This window comes from Pongo abelii, chromosome 1 (assembly GCF_028885655.2).
Source record: "Pongo abelii isolate AG06213 chromosome 1, NHGRI_mPonAbe1-v2.0_pri, whole genome shotgun sequence".
NCBI classification, from domain to species: Eukaryota; Metazoa; Chordata; class Mammalia; order Primates; family Hominidae; genus Pongo; species Pongo abelii.
In genome coordinates, this window is record NC_071985.2 from 210,691,491 (window position 1) to 210,707,685 (window position 16,195).

General features: G+C 50.6%; 1 protein-coding gene across 2 annotated transcripts in view; it reads right to left on the reverse strand.

Moving 5' to 3' along the window:
• EPHB2 (EPH receptor B2) overlaps positions 1 to 16,195 on the reverse strand; it is a 211,806-nt gene that overhangs the window by 22,791 nt on the left and 172,820 nt on the right. Inside the window, exons 7-9 of one of the 2 annotated variants that reach the window (XM_024232185.2) lie at positions 6,270 to 6,432; positions 3,778 to 3,886; positions 2,915 to 2,982 (exon numbers count right to left, since the gene is read on the reverse strand). In XM_024232185.2, coding sequence (XP_024087953.1) covers positions 2,915 to 2,982; positions 3,778 to 3,886; positions 6,270 to 6,432 — 340 coding nt within the window. The remainder of the gene's footprint in view (positions 1 to 2,914; positions 2,983 to 3,777; positions 3,887 to 6,269; positions 6,433 to 16,195) is intronic. The other variant, XM_024232190.2, reaches the window with a different exon arrangement.

A 16,195-nucleotide genomic window follows, 5' to 3' on the forward strand; every position in this document is an offset into this window, starting at 1 on the left:
GTCAGGCTGGTCTTGAACTCCCGACCTCGGCCTCCTAAAGTGTTGGGATTACCGGCGTGAGCCACTGTGCCTGGCCAGCCCCAAACTATTTTTAAGCCCAGGAACTTTTACTTCAAATCATGTCTTACCCAGAGGCTTCGTACCTGGAGCTCCTAGACTGCTCATTCTTACGTACCCACATCCAATCCTGCAGCAAATCTAGTGGCTCTGCTTTTGAAATATGTCAGAATCCAACCACTTCCCACTACCTTCTCCCTGCCACTCGGTCTGGCCACCATCATGTCTTCTCTGTATTCTTCCAACAGCCGCCCCACTGGTCTCCCTGCATCAGCCCCTTTGGTCCATTCTCCAGACAGCAGCCAGAGAAGTCCCGCCAGGGCCGTAACTTGGAGCATGTCATCCCTCTGCTCAGAACCTTCCAGCAGCTCCCCATTTCACTCAAGGAAAAGCCAAGGCTTTGCTGAGCCTGATGAGAATCTGCACGTTGGACTCCCTCAAAGCTTCCATTTCTCTCTTTGCTCTGCTCCAGTCACACTGGCCTCTGCTGTTCCTGAAACCTGCCAGGAAGCTCCAGCCTGAGGACCTTTGCATTGGCTATTCCCTCTTCCTGGAATGCTTTTCCATCAGATACCTCTGAGCAGCTCACTCCCCCAGCTCCTTTGTATCTTTGTGCAAATAAAACCCTGTCAGTGAGGCCAACCCAAGCTGTCCTATTTGAAAACACCACCCTGATATCCACAACTGTCAGTCCATTACTGTTCCACTTTGTCTTTTTCCTATAGCACTTTCATCTTCAAATATACCATACACTTCTGCATTTATGACATGTATTTTTCTTTTCTTTCTTTTCTTTTTTTTTTTTTTGTTTTTTTTTGAGACTGGGTCTTGCTCTGTCACCCAGGCTGGACTGCAGTGGTGCGATCTGGGCTCACTGCAACCTCAGCTCACTGCAACCTCCGCCTCCTGGGCTTAAGCTATTCTCCCACCTCAACCTCCCAAGTAGCTGTAACTACAGACGCACACCATCACACCCAGCTAATTTTTGTACTTTTTTTGGTAGAGACAGGCTTTCATCATGCTTCCCAGGCTGGTCTTGAACTCCTGTGTTCTAGCGATCCACCTGCCTTGGCATCCCAAAGTGGTGGGATTACAGGCGTGAGCCACTGTGCCTGGCTTTATATGTTTTTTATTTATTTTTTTATGTTGAGACAGAGTCTTGCTCTGTCACCCAGGCTGGACTGCAGTGGTGCGATCTGGGCTCACTGCAACCTCAGCTCACTGCAACCTCCGCCTCCTGGGCTTAAGCTATTCTCCCACCTCAACCTCCCAAGTAGCTGTAACTACAGACGCACACCATCACACCCAGCTAATTTTTGTACTTTTTTTGGTAGAGACAGGCTTTCATCATGCTTCCCAGGCTGGTCTTGAACTCCTGTGTTCAAGCGATCCACCTGCCTTGGCATCCCAAAGTGGTGGGATTACAGGCGTGAGCCACTGTGCCTGGCTTTATATGTTTTTTATTTATTTTTTTATGTTGAGACAGAGTCTTGCTCTGTCACCCAGGCTGGAGTGCAGTGGCACGATCTCTGCTCACTGCAACCTCTGCCTCCCGGGTTCAGGCAATTTACCTGCCTCAGCTTCCTGAGTAGCTGGGATTACAGGCACACACCACCATGCCTGGCTAAATTTTGTATTTTTAGTAGAGACAGCATTTCTCCATGTTGGCAAGGCTGGTCTCAAACTCCTGGCCTCAAGTGATCTGCCTGCCTCAGCCTCCCAAAGTGCTGGGATTACAGGTGTGAGCTACTGTGCCTGGCCTTATGACATGTATTTTTTTTTATTCCATGTGCCTCCCAATAGAATGCAAGTTTTTCAAAGGCCTGGATATTTGCTTTGGTTACTCGGGGATCCCCAGCACCTAGAACGGTGCCTGGCATATGTGGTAGGCCCACAACAGATGTGTGACAAGGGCAGGGATGTGATGATGGGCCTCTCTACCCAGAGGCAGCCACCTGAGGAACCTCAGGGCATCCCACTGAGTACAGTTTGAGAATGAATGTTGGACCCCTTTAGAACTCCTTTTTGCTGAGTGAGCTGAAGTAAGGACTAAGCTTCTTGCTCTCCCCTGACTCCCTGATTACTGGTTCTGCCCAGGTCAAGTGGAGAGAGGAAGCTGTGGTCTACTTTTCTCTCCAGCCCTTCAGGAGGGCATATCTGTGTGTGTGGCACATACATTCTCAGCCCTGGCCTGAGGTAGGATGGGACAGTGGGAGAAATGAGGGCACTGGGTAAGGGGAAGAGGCCACCAGAGGAGTCACTGGGGAAGAACAGGGGTCTGGAGGCACAGAGTGAGAGGAAGAGAAAGAAGAAGGGACTCCTGCTGCTTTTCTCACCTCCTGGGCCAGAGCCCAGGGTCCTCATCATCTCATTTATTACATTTGATTCATTTATTTATTCTGCAAATATGTCTAGTGCCTACTATGTGCTGGGCACCACGCTGGTGCTGGGGAGACATAGTAAATGTCAGACACAATTCCAGGTCTCCAGCGGACCCCACTATCATGGTGGCGAGATAAGAAACAGCCACCTCAATGCAGCCTGAGAGCACAGATGTGGCCCCTGAACCCAGGATGGGGTGGGGTCAGGGAAGGCTGCTTGGTGGAGTCTGTGTATGGTGAGGCCTGAGGGATGAGTAAGAGCTACATGGGTAAAGGGAAAGGGGGAGAGCGCTTGAGGCAGAGGGAACTGCACTTGCAAAGGCCTAGAGGTGAGAGTGAACTTAGCGCAACCAGGCAACCACTTGACATTGTCTGCCTGCAGCATGGCAGAAGGAGGTCAAAGATGGCTTAAGAGGTCACTGGGGAACTGACAGTGAAGGGCCCAAGGGTTCCAGCCCGCTGGGGTGTGTACATACTGTGGCCACTGGTGTAGTGTTGCAGCTTGTCCGTATACTCCGAGTCGGCACGCTCAAACCCCCGTCTTCTGGAACAAGAGCAAAGGGCTGGAGCCACCTGGAGGTGCCCAGGGAGCTGGGAGCCACAGTAGGTGATAGGGAGAGGGTGGGCAGGCCCTAGAAGCCCCTTCTGGCCCCACTTGTCCCTTCCCACTCCTCCCATCTCAAGTCCAGGTTCACGCTTTCCCCAGTTCCCCCTCCAGCCAAGCCCCCTTCAAAAAGTAGTCATCTTCCAGCCACGGCTTCTGGCCCCAGAAACCCCAGGGGCTTCTGTCCACCTGAATTTATGGTTCAGTCTATTCTGAAATGGGGAACTCTTTAAAGAAGAAGAGAATATTTCTTTGCATTATACCCAGCAGAAGTCAAGGAATTGGCCCCACCCTCTTGCCTTTGCTTGTGCCGTCCTAGCCATTTGGGAGGTCCCTCCCCACTCCTCCTCCTAAGTCCTCCCCATCTTTCCAGCACCTCAGCCAGGGGGCCTGAACTCATGCAGAAAGCAGGACAATCTGTATACCCCTTCCACCACCCACTAAACTCCTAGCATCCTGCAATCTTTCTGGCCCACTGCATTAGTGTCTCAATGTGCCACCCCTTTCAATAGTGGGCTTGTCAGGGGCGATGCCTATCCCAAAGGGATGGATTGCACATGGTGGCCGCTTAGGTAGTGGGAGGCCACTTGAAGCCTTCCAATTCCTACCCACATCTCTCCCTGCAATTGTGAGAATGCCTCCTTGGTTCACCAGCACTGTAGAGGAATGACTGAATAGAGGGACAGAAGCCATCTGGGACAGCCAGGCCTGGCCAAGCCTGGAGACCCCACCCACCTGTTACACACGATGGCGATGACAACCACAGCAATGAGGAAGACCAGGCCAGCGGCCGAGGAGCCGATGATGAGTGGCAACTTCTCCTGGATGCTTGTCTGGTACTCGGCTGGGGAGAAAGCATGGTAGGGCATTCTCAGCCTGGCTGTGGAAGTCTTAATACACCTGTCCCCTACCCCCTGCCATGCTGCTGGGTCTCCTGGGATCCCTAGGCTCTGTTCCTGCCCCTGACAGAGCACCTGTCACCTGCCCATGCAGAAAAGGGGCTGTCATTGACTCACAAGTAACCCTGGACAAGTCCATGAACTGCTCCAATCCTCAACTTCTCATCCATAAAATGGGCATAATTCCTACATCTCAATGTTGATGTGCAAATCAACAATAATAACAGCTGACACACACAGGCAGTTAAAAGCACAGACGCTGAAGCCAGACTCTCCGGGTTTGCCTCCCGATGGTGCCACTTACTATCTGTGTGATAAGGCAAAGTGACTTACCTCTTTGTGCCTCAGTTGCCTTATCTGTAAAATGGGGAGAATAATAGTTCCCATCTCAGGATTGTTGGGTAAAGCACTTAGAACAACACCTGGCACCTAAGCAAGCATTCAATCAATATTAACTATTCTTGTCCCTGAGTGTTTTATGTGTCACTCACTGTGCTAAGTATGTTACGTATCTCGGAACAGTCCTATGATTACCCCATTTTACAGATAAGGAAACTGGGCTTAGTGAGGTCATGATGTGCCTGAGGTCACAAAGAAAGTAGCACCCCAGCCAGGCATTTGAGCCCAGGTCTGCTTGATCCAAGGGTGGGAGTTGAATTGGGAGAATGCAAAAGATACACTTGGCATTAGCCTGGCTCTTGGAAACCACCACTCAATGCCATTAACACTGTCATTGATTTACATTTTATTATTTTTCCTTTTCTTTTTTTTTTTGGAGTGGGAGTTTCACTCTTGTCACTAGGCTGGAGTGAAATGGCACGATCTCGGCTCACTGCAACCTCTGCTTCCCGGGTTCAAGCTATTCTCCTGTCTCAGTCTCCCCAGTAGCTGTGACTACAGGTGCCTGCCATCACGCCCGGCTGATTTTGTAGTTTTAGTAGAGATGAGGTTTCACCATGTTGGCCAGGCTGGTCTCGAACTCCTGACCTCAGGTGATCCACCCACCTTGGCTTCCCATAGTGCTGGGATTACAGGTGTGAGCCACCGCGCCTAGCTATTTTTACTTCTCATCTGTCTCACTGACCAGAACAGGAACTTGCTGAGATCAGGGACGCGCTCTGGGACCTTAGTGCCCACACTTAGCCTGGTAAGTGGCGAGGCCCCAGCCACATTTGTTGAATTAATAAAAGGATCTTGGGACAGTCTCCCAGTTCCCAGTCAATGACACTCACCCAACATGGAAAAAGGCTTAGAGAGGTGAAAAAAGCTGCCATGAGGAACAGAAAGATTACAGAGGAGGTGAGTGCTGGAAGAGATGGTAGAGCCATAGGGAGGATTTTTGTGATAAGGCAAGAATTTAGGAGTCCAGGAGCCTCTGAAACGTTCAACCAGGCAAAGGCCAAGGCACAACTAGTGGTTAGAGCAGATACTAATAGAGGATGCTGGAATCTGGTCAGATAGAGCCACCCTGGAGTTTGGCTGGCTGGTGAAAGGGATTCCAGACACACAGCAATGACAAACTATGACTTACCTACCATCTGGCGAGTGCTGATATGCTTGGGACCTAGTGCCAACCCTGTGCTAGGTCTCTTATTCTTACACTAGTTTGATAATGTTGGTGATAGTGAGATCATTGTTATCACCCCCATTTATAAATGAGACAGCTGAGGGTTGGAGAGGTAAGGTGACTTGTTCAGGTATATATAGTTAGGACTAAATCAGAAATGGAATCCTCATTTCTTTGGCTTCAGAGCCCACATTCTTTAAACTGTGCTGCTTCTAAAGATTATTAGAGCAGGAATGGTGCTTACAGACCATGTAGTAGTTCCAGAGTGGGAAACGTAGTACACAGGCTACGATCTCCCATTCCCTTGTCTGGAGCAGACAGTACTAATCTATCCCAGAACTTCTTCCTGCTGAACTCAGATGCAGCTTCAGAATCCTTCTCAGTCCAATTGTAAGTTACTGGAGTTGGGTATGGATAAAATATGCTTACTCTCTCAGATCGAATGTGATGCTTTCATTTTATAGATGAGAAAAAATTGGACCAAGGAATGCGTGACTTACTCAGAGTGGCTCTGGAAGTTAGGGCTGAGCTCCCCAGAGTCCTGGGAAAGGAAGTGGCCTGGCTGACACAACGGGAACAGAAACAGGGCTTTTATATATGGTTGTGCACAAAGGTTCGAAATTAGGAGGGAGGGAGGGCTGACATCTAAAAGGGAGTGCCTTTTCTAATCTGCACAAAGGTGCTTCATGGGAATGGTGACCCTTGAGTTTGTTCTGTTTGTGGAGTCTGTGCCCTCCTTTTGCCCGCTGGACTCTGCTCACCTTCTGTCATGGTCTGGAAGTACATCTTGCCGCTGTAGCGCCCGTAGCCTGCCACGGTGCGTGCCCGCACCTGGAAGACATAGATGGCGCCGGCTTTGAGGCCCTGCACGGTGACCGTGTTGGTGGGGCTTTTTATGGCTGTGGCGTTGTACTCACTGAGCTCCTGCCGAGGAACAGAGAAGAAAATTAGTGAGGTTGTGGCTCATAGTGGACCCAGAGCCCACTGCCTGCTCCTGCCACACTGGGGGCAGGTCTGGCCATTGGATAAACATCTATGTTCCCAATTCTTCATCCCCTCCCTGTAATAGAATTATGCCTTTTGCCATGTTACTTTTCAACACTGCCCACAAAAGTAGGCAGAGTATATGTCTCTGTCTTATGGATGTTGAATTTGTCCACATGACTTGTGTTGGCCACTGGAACATTCTAGTGGGCATGATGCAAGCAGAGGCTTTACAGATCCCTGCCAATTTGTCTTGGCCTCTTGTGCTTCTGCCATGAGAGGAGCTTGCACTGGGTAACCACTGGCTCCAGAATGAGAAACAGGAGGAGACCATGACCCAACTCTTAGGATGAAACAGGGCCACCCCTATTCACCCACAGATATAAACCCATGGCCAAGAAAAATAGCCACTTGTTGTAAGGTGTTGGATTTTTGGGATTGTTTGTTTTGCAGTGTTATCTCAGGAAAAGCTGACTAATACACATGTATTAAGTGGTTCCTATGTGCAAACCCTGAGGACTATACTGTGAGTTCTTGGAGACCGAAGGGAGAGGGCCCATCTCATTCACTTCTGCATCCCCTTCCCTGCCCTATGCCTTGATGAGTTAAGTGTAAGTGCCCTTGTTCAGCCTCAGCACACTTGGGTGAGTCAAGAACTAAGGTCCAGAAGGGAAAATGATGCTCAGGGTCACTATCAGTTCAGGGTTGCTTTGAGATTCAAAACCAGGCTGGATACGGTGGCTCACACCTGTAATCCCAGAACTCTGGGAGACCAGGGTGGGAGGATCACTTGAGCCCAGTAGTTTGAGACCAGTCTGGGCAACCTACCAAGACCCTTTCTCTAAAAAAAAAAAAAAAAAAATTAGCTGGGCATGGAGATACATGCTTGTGGTCCCAGCTACTTGGGAGGCTGAGGTTAAAGGATCACTTGAGCTTGGGAGTGATCCTCAAGGCCACAGTGAGCCATGATTGTGCCACTGCACTCTAGCCTGGGCAACAGAGCAAAACCCTATCTAAAAAAAAATACAACCAAAAAAAAAATGAAACCAGAGTCTTGCATGGAGCCACCTCTGTCTAATGTCCATGCCTTTGGGTACCCCAAACCTAGTGTCTTCTCCTTTGAGAGATGAGGAACACCAATTCTGGCTTCCTGAGTGCTACCCAGGGTGATCCAAGGAGTCTAGGACAGGACAAAGATCTAGCTGCTGCAGTGGGAGTGGAGATGTGGTTGGGCCGGATACAGATGATGCTCGTTTAGGCATCTGTCAGCCGCCCGGCAAAACTTCCCCAAATATCCTCTTTGCACTAGGCTGGGACTGGGGTTCTACAGGGGGCTAAGGCACAGCCCCTGGTCTTGGAGAGCTCAGTCCAGAAGAGCAAGCATGTGAGGATCCCAACCCTTTGAAGATCATGAAGCTCCTGAGACAATTTTTTTCTGATGAAAATCTGTGAATGCTTATCCAGAAGAACGCACACCTAGTTGTACATGCCAGTCACATACATATCACGGAGTGCACGGAGCCCTTGAAAACCTTCCCAAAACAATGAAGATTCAGTGTGTGCAACGTTATTACAGACTTTACAGCATGGAGGTTAAGATCACAAGCTGGAGCCAGACTTCTTGGGTTCAAATCCTGGCTCTACTATATATTACCTCTGTGACCTTGGGCAAGTTCCTTAACTTCTCTGTGTCTTCATCTGTAAAAGGGGGATAGTAACAGTAGCTACCTCAGAGTTTGTTCAGATAATAAAATGAATCAATAGGTATAACAGGCTCACACTGATAGGGTAAGCACATGCCGAGGGGCATGTGACCTGGTCTGGGACGGGGGCTGCATTAGTCCCTTCTCATGCCGCTATACGGACATACCGTATTTATAAAGGAATTTATAAAGGAAATTTATAAAGGTAATTTATAAAGGAAAGAGGTTAAATTGACCCACAGTTCCTCATACCTGGGGAGGCCTCAGGAAACTTACAACCATGGCAGAAGCAGCAGCAAACACATACTTCTTCACATGGTGACAGGAGAGAGAAGTGCCGAGCAAAGGGGGAAAGCCCCTTATAAAACCATCAGATCTTGTGCAAACTTACTCACTATCGTGAGAAAAGCATGGGGGTAACCACCCCCATGATTCAGTTACCTCCTACTAGGTCCCCCTCACAACAGGTGGGGATTATGGGGACTACAATTCAAGAAGAGATTTGGGTGGGGACACAGCCAAATCATATCACGGGCTACCACGTGAAGTCAGGAAAGCTTCCTCGTGAGTGGGGGGCACTGGAATGGGATCTCAAAGAACAAACAGGAACCACCCAGGCAAACATGTGCATGCCTGGCAGAAGGGGCAGCAGGTTCAGAGGAAAGGAGATGAGAAAAAGCTTGGGATGTAGGGGATATGAAGGGAGCTGACTTGAAGATGTGTCTCTACCACCCCCATAACAGGGGGAGGCAGGGATAGCTCGGTGGGGCAGCAGCAGAGAGGAAACTCTTTTGCCAAGCCAGATCATCTGCCTCCTCCTCCAGGAAGCCTCCTTGACATCCCAGCCAGATGTACCTCTTCCTTCTCAGTCCCAGAGCACTTGCTGTGGGTGCCATAGGAGGGGGTTTCTGCTATGCCCCCTCAACTTCCGGCTGAGGCTCCTGTCGCCCCCTTGACTGTGAGCCCACGAGGGAGGGCTTGTGTTTGTTCCCTTGTACCAAGCCTGGGGTCTCTCACAAAGTCCTTCTCCAGTGCTCACAGGGTGAAGGCTGACTCCTTAGCCTGGCATTCCAGACCCTTCATGACCCGCCATTTTGCAGTCTCTCCTGCGACATCCCTAATGTTTCCTAGGTTCCTGCCATCCCTAACTCTTTCCCCCTTCCTTGGTAGAGCTGCCAGATTTAGCAAACACAAATATAGGATGCTGCTCAGTCAAATTTAAATTTCAGATGAACAACAGATACGTTTTGGTATAAGTACGCCCCATGCAATATTTGGGACATATTTGTACTAAAACATTTATTTTTAAAAAATTCAAATGTAATCATGTGTCTTGTATTTTATCTAGCAACTCTACCTTCCATGGACACTCTGAGTTTTTGCAAGCACTGTTGCCCCTGTCTGAAATACCCTTTCCTCACTTGTCTTGCAGTGCCCTACCCATCATTCAAGACTCAGCGCAAGTGCCACCTCTGCTGGGGAGACTTCCCAGATGTCCCAGCCAGGGGTTGCAGGTCCAGATTGTCTCCTCTCCCACCTATTGTCCTAATATACTTGTCCATCTTCTTTAAGGATGTGGATTTCCTGAGGCCAGGGACCATGTCTTGCTCATCTCTGGATACCCCCAGGCTTGCCACACAATAAGTGTTCACTAATTATTGACATAATGAATGAACATTAAACTGCTATTCAAAAATCTACAAAACCTGGGATGCAGTACCAGACATGGACACTAAGTGCCACTGTACAACATGGGCTCTGCTCAGACTTGAAAATGGGTTGGATTCTGCAAACTGGGTGGGGGCCCACTTAGAGATGTTGGAGGTTTTAAGCCCCTGATTATGTGAGGGAGATGGGAGGTAGCTGCTGGTTCCATAGGTGCCTCATGAGAGTGAGGAACCAACCTGAGCAGCTCCCTTTATTAAAGCTGGGCAAGGGATTAGAAGCTGTTTCATTTTTCATTTTGGTCTCTCTCTCTCTCTCTCTCTGTCTGTCTATATTTTTGAGACAGGGTCTTGCTCTGTGACCCAGGCTGGAGTGCAGTGGCGCGATTATGGCCCATTGCAGCCTCAACCTCCCAGACACAAGCGATCCTCCCACCTCAGCCTCCCTAGTAGCTAGGACTACAGGCACATACCATCACACCTGGCTAATTTTTGTATTTTTGGTAGAGACAGGGTTTCATCATGTTACTCAGGCTGGTCTGGAGCTCCTGGACTCAAATGATCTACCCGTCTCAGCTTCCCAAAGTGCTGGGATTACAGGCATGAGTCACTGTACCCAGCTGGAAGCTGCTTCATATCCTTGTTTTTTCACTTGATTGCATTGTGACCTTGGGAAAGACCCTTCACTTCCCTGAGCCCCTGTTTTCTATTCCAAATAAATGGAACAATAAATGCCAAGCTCTCAGGGCTGTTGTGAAGATAAAATTTGATCAGGTAGTGCCTGACACATTGGAGATGCCCTAGAGACACCAATTCCCTTCAGTCTCTCCTCTCCCTGGGGTACCTTTATCTGAACAGTGATTAAGTACCAAGGGACGATGGGAAGAGATTCAGTATGAAATCCACTAGTCCTTAGTCTGAGCACTTACCTGGTAGCTTAGGGCCAGTGAGGCATTGGGTGCGTGTCTTAAGCCTTCCAGGCCTCGGTTTTCTCATCTCTAAAGTGGGTTAATGCAAGTAGGTACCACAAAAGGTGGTTGCGGAGATTTAAAAGGAAAATACAGGTAAAGCTTTTTAGCACAGTCTCTAGCACATAAAAAGACTTAATAAATGTTGGCTCCCACCATCACTGTTATCATCAAAACCATTATAGAGGCCGGGCACAGTGGCTCACACCTGTAATCCCAGCACTTTGTGAGGCCGAGGGCTGGATCACCTGAGGTCGGGAGTTCGAGACCAGCCTGACCAACATGGTGAAACCCCATCTCTACTAAAAATACAAAAAATTAGCCGAGTGTGGTGGCACATGCCTGTAATCCCAGCTACTTGGGAGACTGAGGCTGGAGAATCACTTGAACCTGGGAGACGGAGGTTGCAGTGAGCTTGCATCATGGCACTACAGCCTGGGCAATAAGAGCAAAACTCTGTTGTCACACACACACACACAAAAAAAAAACAAACCCCCCCCCAAAAAACAAACAAAAAAACCATTACAGAGTAAGCCCTTTCCCATGTTCATTAAATGGATGGATGAATGCAAAAGTGAATGAATGAGTGGACAAACCTCTCCAGGTAGATCCTACTCCAGGTACTGGGCAACAAGCTGAATATGGCCTGAACTTTCATAGTTCACCCCCCATCCTCCAACCTTTGCTCCTTGTGCCTGGAATGTCCTTCCTCTTCACTTTCTGTTAAATAAATTCTAAAATTGATGTGGGCTACCAAGGTCCATCGACCACAGGTGGCCTCACGAATGGCTCTTCTTGAGTTCTTGGGGGACCAGGGGGATCCTGAACCTGTGTGCTTTGGGGTAGCTGCCAAAGGAGGCCACCTCCCCTGGGGCATTGGAACTGACGGAAGCAGCCAGGCCTGGGTCTCCACAAGGCCACCGCCATTCATCAGTGGCCTCCAGAAGCCATCTAGCAATGCAGTTGTCAGCTCTGGACTCCGGGCAGGCTGGGAAATCCCAGTGGGGCTTGGGGAAGTCCAAACGGAGGGCCTGCTCCTAGAAAGCCCTTTCTGAAGAAGGAAAGGAGTGGGAAAGAGGTGGAGGTGGGGGCCGCACGGGCCTGCAGGGCTCAGTATCTGACTTCCCTTCCTAGGAAGACTGGAGCATTCAGGAAAGAATCTAATAGCAGACACAAGGAGGATTCCCATGTTAGGTAAGAGCCGGCTGTGGACTTGCTGGAATAAATCCTACCACCTGCAGCCTCGCGGTCCCTCCCTGGTGGTGGCTGGCATATCACAGACTTATCTGAGAGGTCAGGGAGAGGCGTGACTCTTGGTTCTGCTCCTACCCCTCTGCCAGCACCTCCTCTGATATTTTCATCAACTCCGCTTTCTTCCCCTCCTTAAACCCTGGCATTTTCGGGGGTCCTATCTTCTGGTTCTTCCTCTGCACACTTTCCTGGCTGCTGTTCTCTATCCTCCCTGAACCCCAACCCCTTTGCCCCAGTAAGCACCACACCTACAAATCACAAACCCGCATCTGCCCCAGGAAAAGGCACCTCCATCTCCTAGAAGTCACCCTTCACATTTCCTGGGTCCTCCGGGCTTTAAAATATAGACTTTGCTGGCCGGGTGGGGTGGCTCACGCCTGTAATCCCAGCACTTTGGGTGGCCGAGGCGGGCGGATCACCTGAGGTCGGGAGTTTGAGACCAGCCTGATCAACATGGAGAAACCCCGTCTCTACTTAAAATACAAAATTAGCCGGGCATGGTGGTGCATGCCTGTAATTCCAGCTACTTGGAAGGCTGAGGCAGGAGAATCACTTGAATCGGGAAGCGGAGGTTGTGGTGAGCCGAGGTTGTGCCACTGCGCTCCAGCCTGGGCAACAAGTACGAAACTCTGTCTCAAAAAAAAAAAAATAGACTCTGCTGGCATTTGCCATCTCCACTGCCAACTCCCCCAGCCCATGCTACCTACCATCATTTCTCACTTAGCGTTCCCTGGGAGCCCTGTACAGGTGCTCCCTCTGTCTCCATGTCTCCCTGAGATCCATTCTCCACACAGCAAGCTACAGGGATCTTTAAAGGAATCTGAGTCAGATTGCATAATTCCATAGCCATCCGATCATACTTGAAATCGAATCCAGACTCCAAGGCTGGAAGGCCCTTGACAATTAGCCCAGCCTCCCTCCCAAATTCCTCCCCTGATGCTCCGGCTTCTGCTTCTGCCACACTCGCCTTGTCTGTTTCCTGAATGCAGCCCACACATCCCTGCCCTAGGGCCTTTGCACCTGCGATTCCTGATGCCTAGAACAACTGTGTTTCCACCTGCGTGTTTGTCTGGTGAACTCCTAGCATCTTTCAAGACTCAGCTCAAGTGTCACTGAATGAAGGCTTTCCCTCACTCATGCCAGGACTGTGGGCCCCTATTGGTGCCCTCCTGGGACCTTTGCTGACCCTTCTGTGGCTAGCATCACACCTTGTCTCACGGCTTTCAGTGTCTGACTCTTTTTCCCTGGACTGTGAAGTCCCTGAGGCCTCCGAGCCACCTGGTCACCCTCAGGATTCCTGGTACCCAGCTTAGTGCCTGACCCAAAGCTGGTGAGAGTGAAAGTTGAGTGAACCAGTGTCCATCTCCCCACTGGCAGATGCCAAGCTGTCCCTCTTTGTACCCCAGGCCCTGGGGGAGCGACTGAAAGAAGTAGGGCCATGTCTCATCACAGGTGTACCTCAGGCTGTCACACCTTCAGCCTCTCACCGCCTGACCCCCCTCACCATTTATGCCTAACGTTCTCCATGGCAGGGACTGGTCCTGTCTACCTCTTACAGGTCATCCCAGAAGCATCCCTGGGGAAAAAAATCTGGGAGGCAGGAGAGCCAAGAAAAGAGTGAGACCATAGGTGCAAATCCTTGCTGGATCCTCTTGGGCAAGTTATGGAACTTCTCTGTGCCTCAGTTTCCCCTTCCATCCAATGGGGTGAAGAGCCCTGTGGTGAGGATAAATGAGATGCTAGAGGTGACGTGCTTAGCACATAGCAAGTGCTTATGAAATGTGAGCAGATGGTAACCTTGGCTGCTGCAGATCCTGCAGGTCCTGCCACCCCCAGCAGCGGCCTGGGGATGCTCAGGCAGCAGTGGAAAGTAGGGCAGAGCTGCCTCCCAGTTCACACCTCCAGCAGCCTCCCCAGGCCTGCCCGCTGTGGTAGGAAATGGGTCGCAGGCAGGACCCGCGCTGGGATTCCTCATTTCCGTTGCCCGTCTTTGGGGACAAACACTTTCAGTTTCATTTAATCACAAAGCTTCTTAATTAGGTTTTTTTTTTTTTTTTTTTTTTCCCACCTTTTTGGGTTCTGAGTTGCTAAGGTATTCCCGCTGCGGGGAGCAGAGATGCTGGCTTCTGCAGAGCCTGGGAGCGGCTGGTTTGGTGACCCAGGACTCCAGCTCCTTCGAGGCCCTCCAGGGCCCACTGAGGGGTGGGGCTGCATCCTCACACCACCCACAGCTCAGGCCCTCGTGTGGCCACTTCCTGAGTCATCCAACAAACAGCTCTTGAGTACCTACTGTGTGCCAGGCGCTGGGGACACAGCAGAGATTATGGCAAGATCTTCACCCTCAAGGAACTTACTATCTAGCTCAATGTAGAGGTAGTAAATACCTAATTACTCAATAACACTTAAAAAATGATAATTGTGATAAATGTTATGCAGAAGGGCAAGGCACAAGGAGAAGATGAAATGGGGTGCTGGATGGCATCTGGGCAGTGATGGAGGGCTTCTCTGAGGAGGTGATGTTAGGCTGAGATCTGGAAGGTTGAGTCAGAGCTAGCCAGGTGGAGAATGTAGGGATAGGAGCAGTTTAGACAGAAGGAATTCATCCATTTATCTACCCATCCATATCCAGCCACCCATTGGTTCCCCCTTTTTTTTTTTTTTTTGAGACAGCATCTCACTCTGTCACCCAGGCTGGAGTGCAGTGGTGCAATCTCGGCTCACTGCAACCTCCGTCTCCTGGGTTCAAGTGATTCTCCTGCCTCAGCTTCCTGAGTAGCTGGGATTACAGGTGTGCACCACCACGCCGGGCTAATTTTTGTATTTTCAGTAGAGATGGGGTTTCACTATGTTGGGCAGGCTGGTCTCGAACTCCTGACCCCGTGATCCACCCACCTCGGCCTCCCAAAGTGCTGGGATTACAGGCATGCGCCACCATGCCCAGATAATTTTTGTATTTTTAGTAGAGATAGGGTTTTGCTATGTTGGCCAGGCTGGTCTCGAACTCCTGACCTCAGGTGATCCACCCGTCTCGGCCTCCCAAAGTGCTGGGATTACAGGCATGAGCCACCGCGCCCAGCCAGTTCCCTCTTTCATTCACGGGCTCCATCACTCATGTCTGTCATTCATTCACACAATTCATTCCTTCAGTGTCCATGGCCCCCTGCGGGAGACACAGGCACCCTCTGCCCACATGCGGTGCTCTAAGAAAGGGGCAGAGTCCATGTTCACTTGTGGTGGAGGTGACATTTGGGAGGGACCCTGAAGATTCCAACAGGCAGAGATGAGGGGAGGATGAGGGAAAAGGGTGGGCAGCGAGGTGGGTGGGTGGGGGGACAGTAGGCATGAAGTCCCAGGAGTTGTTTGGGGGCCAGGGCACAAGGGAAGGGATTCATTCACTTGTTCATTCAACCAATATTGATCAAGTGTCTCCTTGGTGCCAGGCCCGGGTGCCAGGGAGAAGGTGGTGAATGGAGACGTAGCCCCTGACCTCTTGGAATGCACTGCCTAGGGGACGGGATGAACACGCACGCAAGCAATGGTAAGACGGCTGGCAAAGGCTGGGTACGTGTTTGAAAAGCCCTGGAGACCAGCCTGGTTAGCCGATCCAGCAGTTAACAGAGTGCAAAGGCCGGGCTGGGCCCTAGAAAGTCGAGCTCCAGCAGGACTGGCTGCAATTGACTGCACTCTTCCTCTCAGCCTTCAGGGAGAGCCCTTCTATCCCTCTGCAGTTCCCCGTGGGCTTGCGCTTAATGAAAGGCCTCCCTGTCAGTCATTGACACCTAGTCTGAATGGAAGCCCTGCGATGCCTTTCCCAGGGGCCCTTGCAGCCTCTGTGGCTGTTTGTTGCCTCCTGGAGCAGGTAAGAGAAGTGATCATTCAAAGGAGAGGCTTCCTGGGGCCTCTGATGTCCAGCCATGTGGGTGGACAATTGTGCTGTCTACCTCCTGGGCCCCCATCCACCTGGCCTTCCATCCTGTCACCATTGCCCACTGTGCAGCAGGCAGGGCAGAGGAGGAAGGCCAGGGACACACATGGCCTCTGCTGAGGGCCAGGTCCCATGCTGGGTGCTGTGCTGCCTTTTCTCCGTAACCTGCATAGCTCCCCGCAAGGGGGTCTC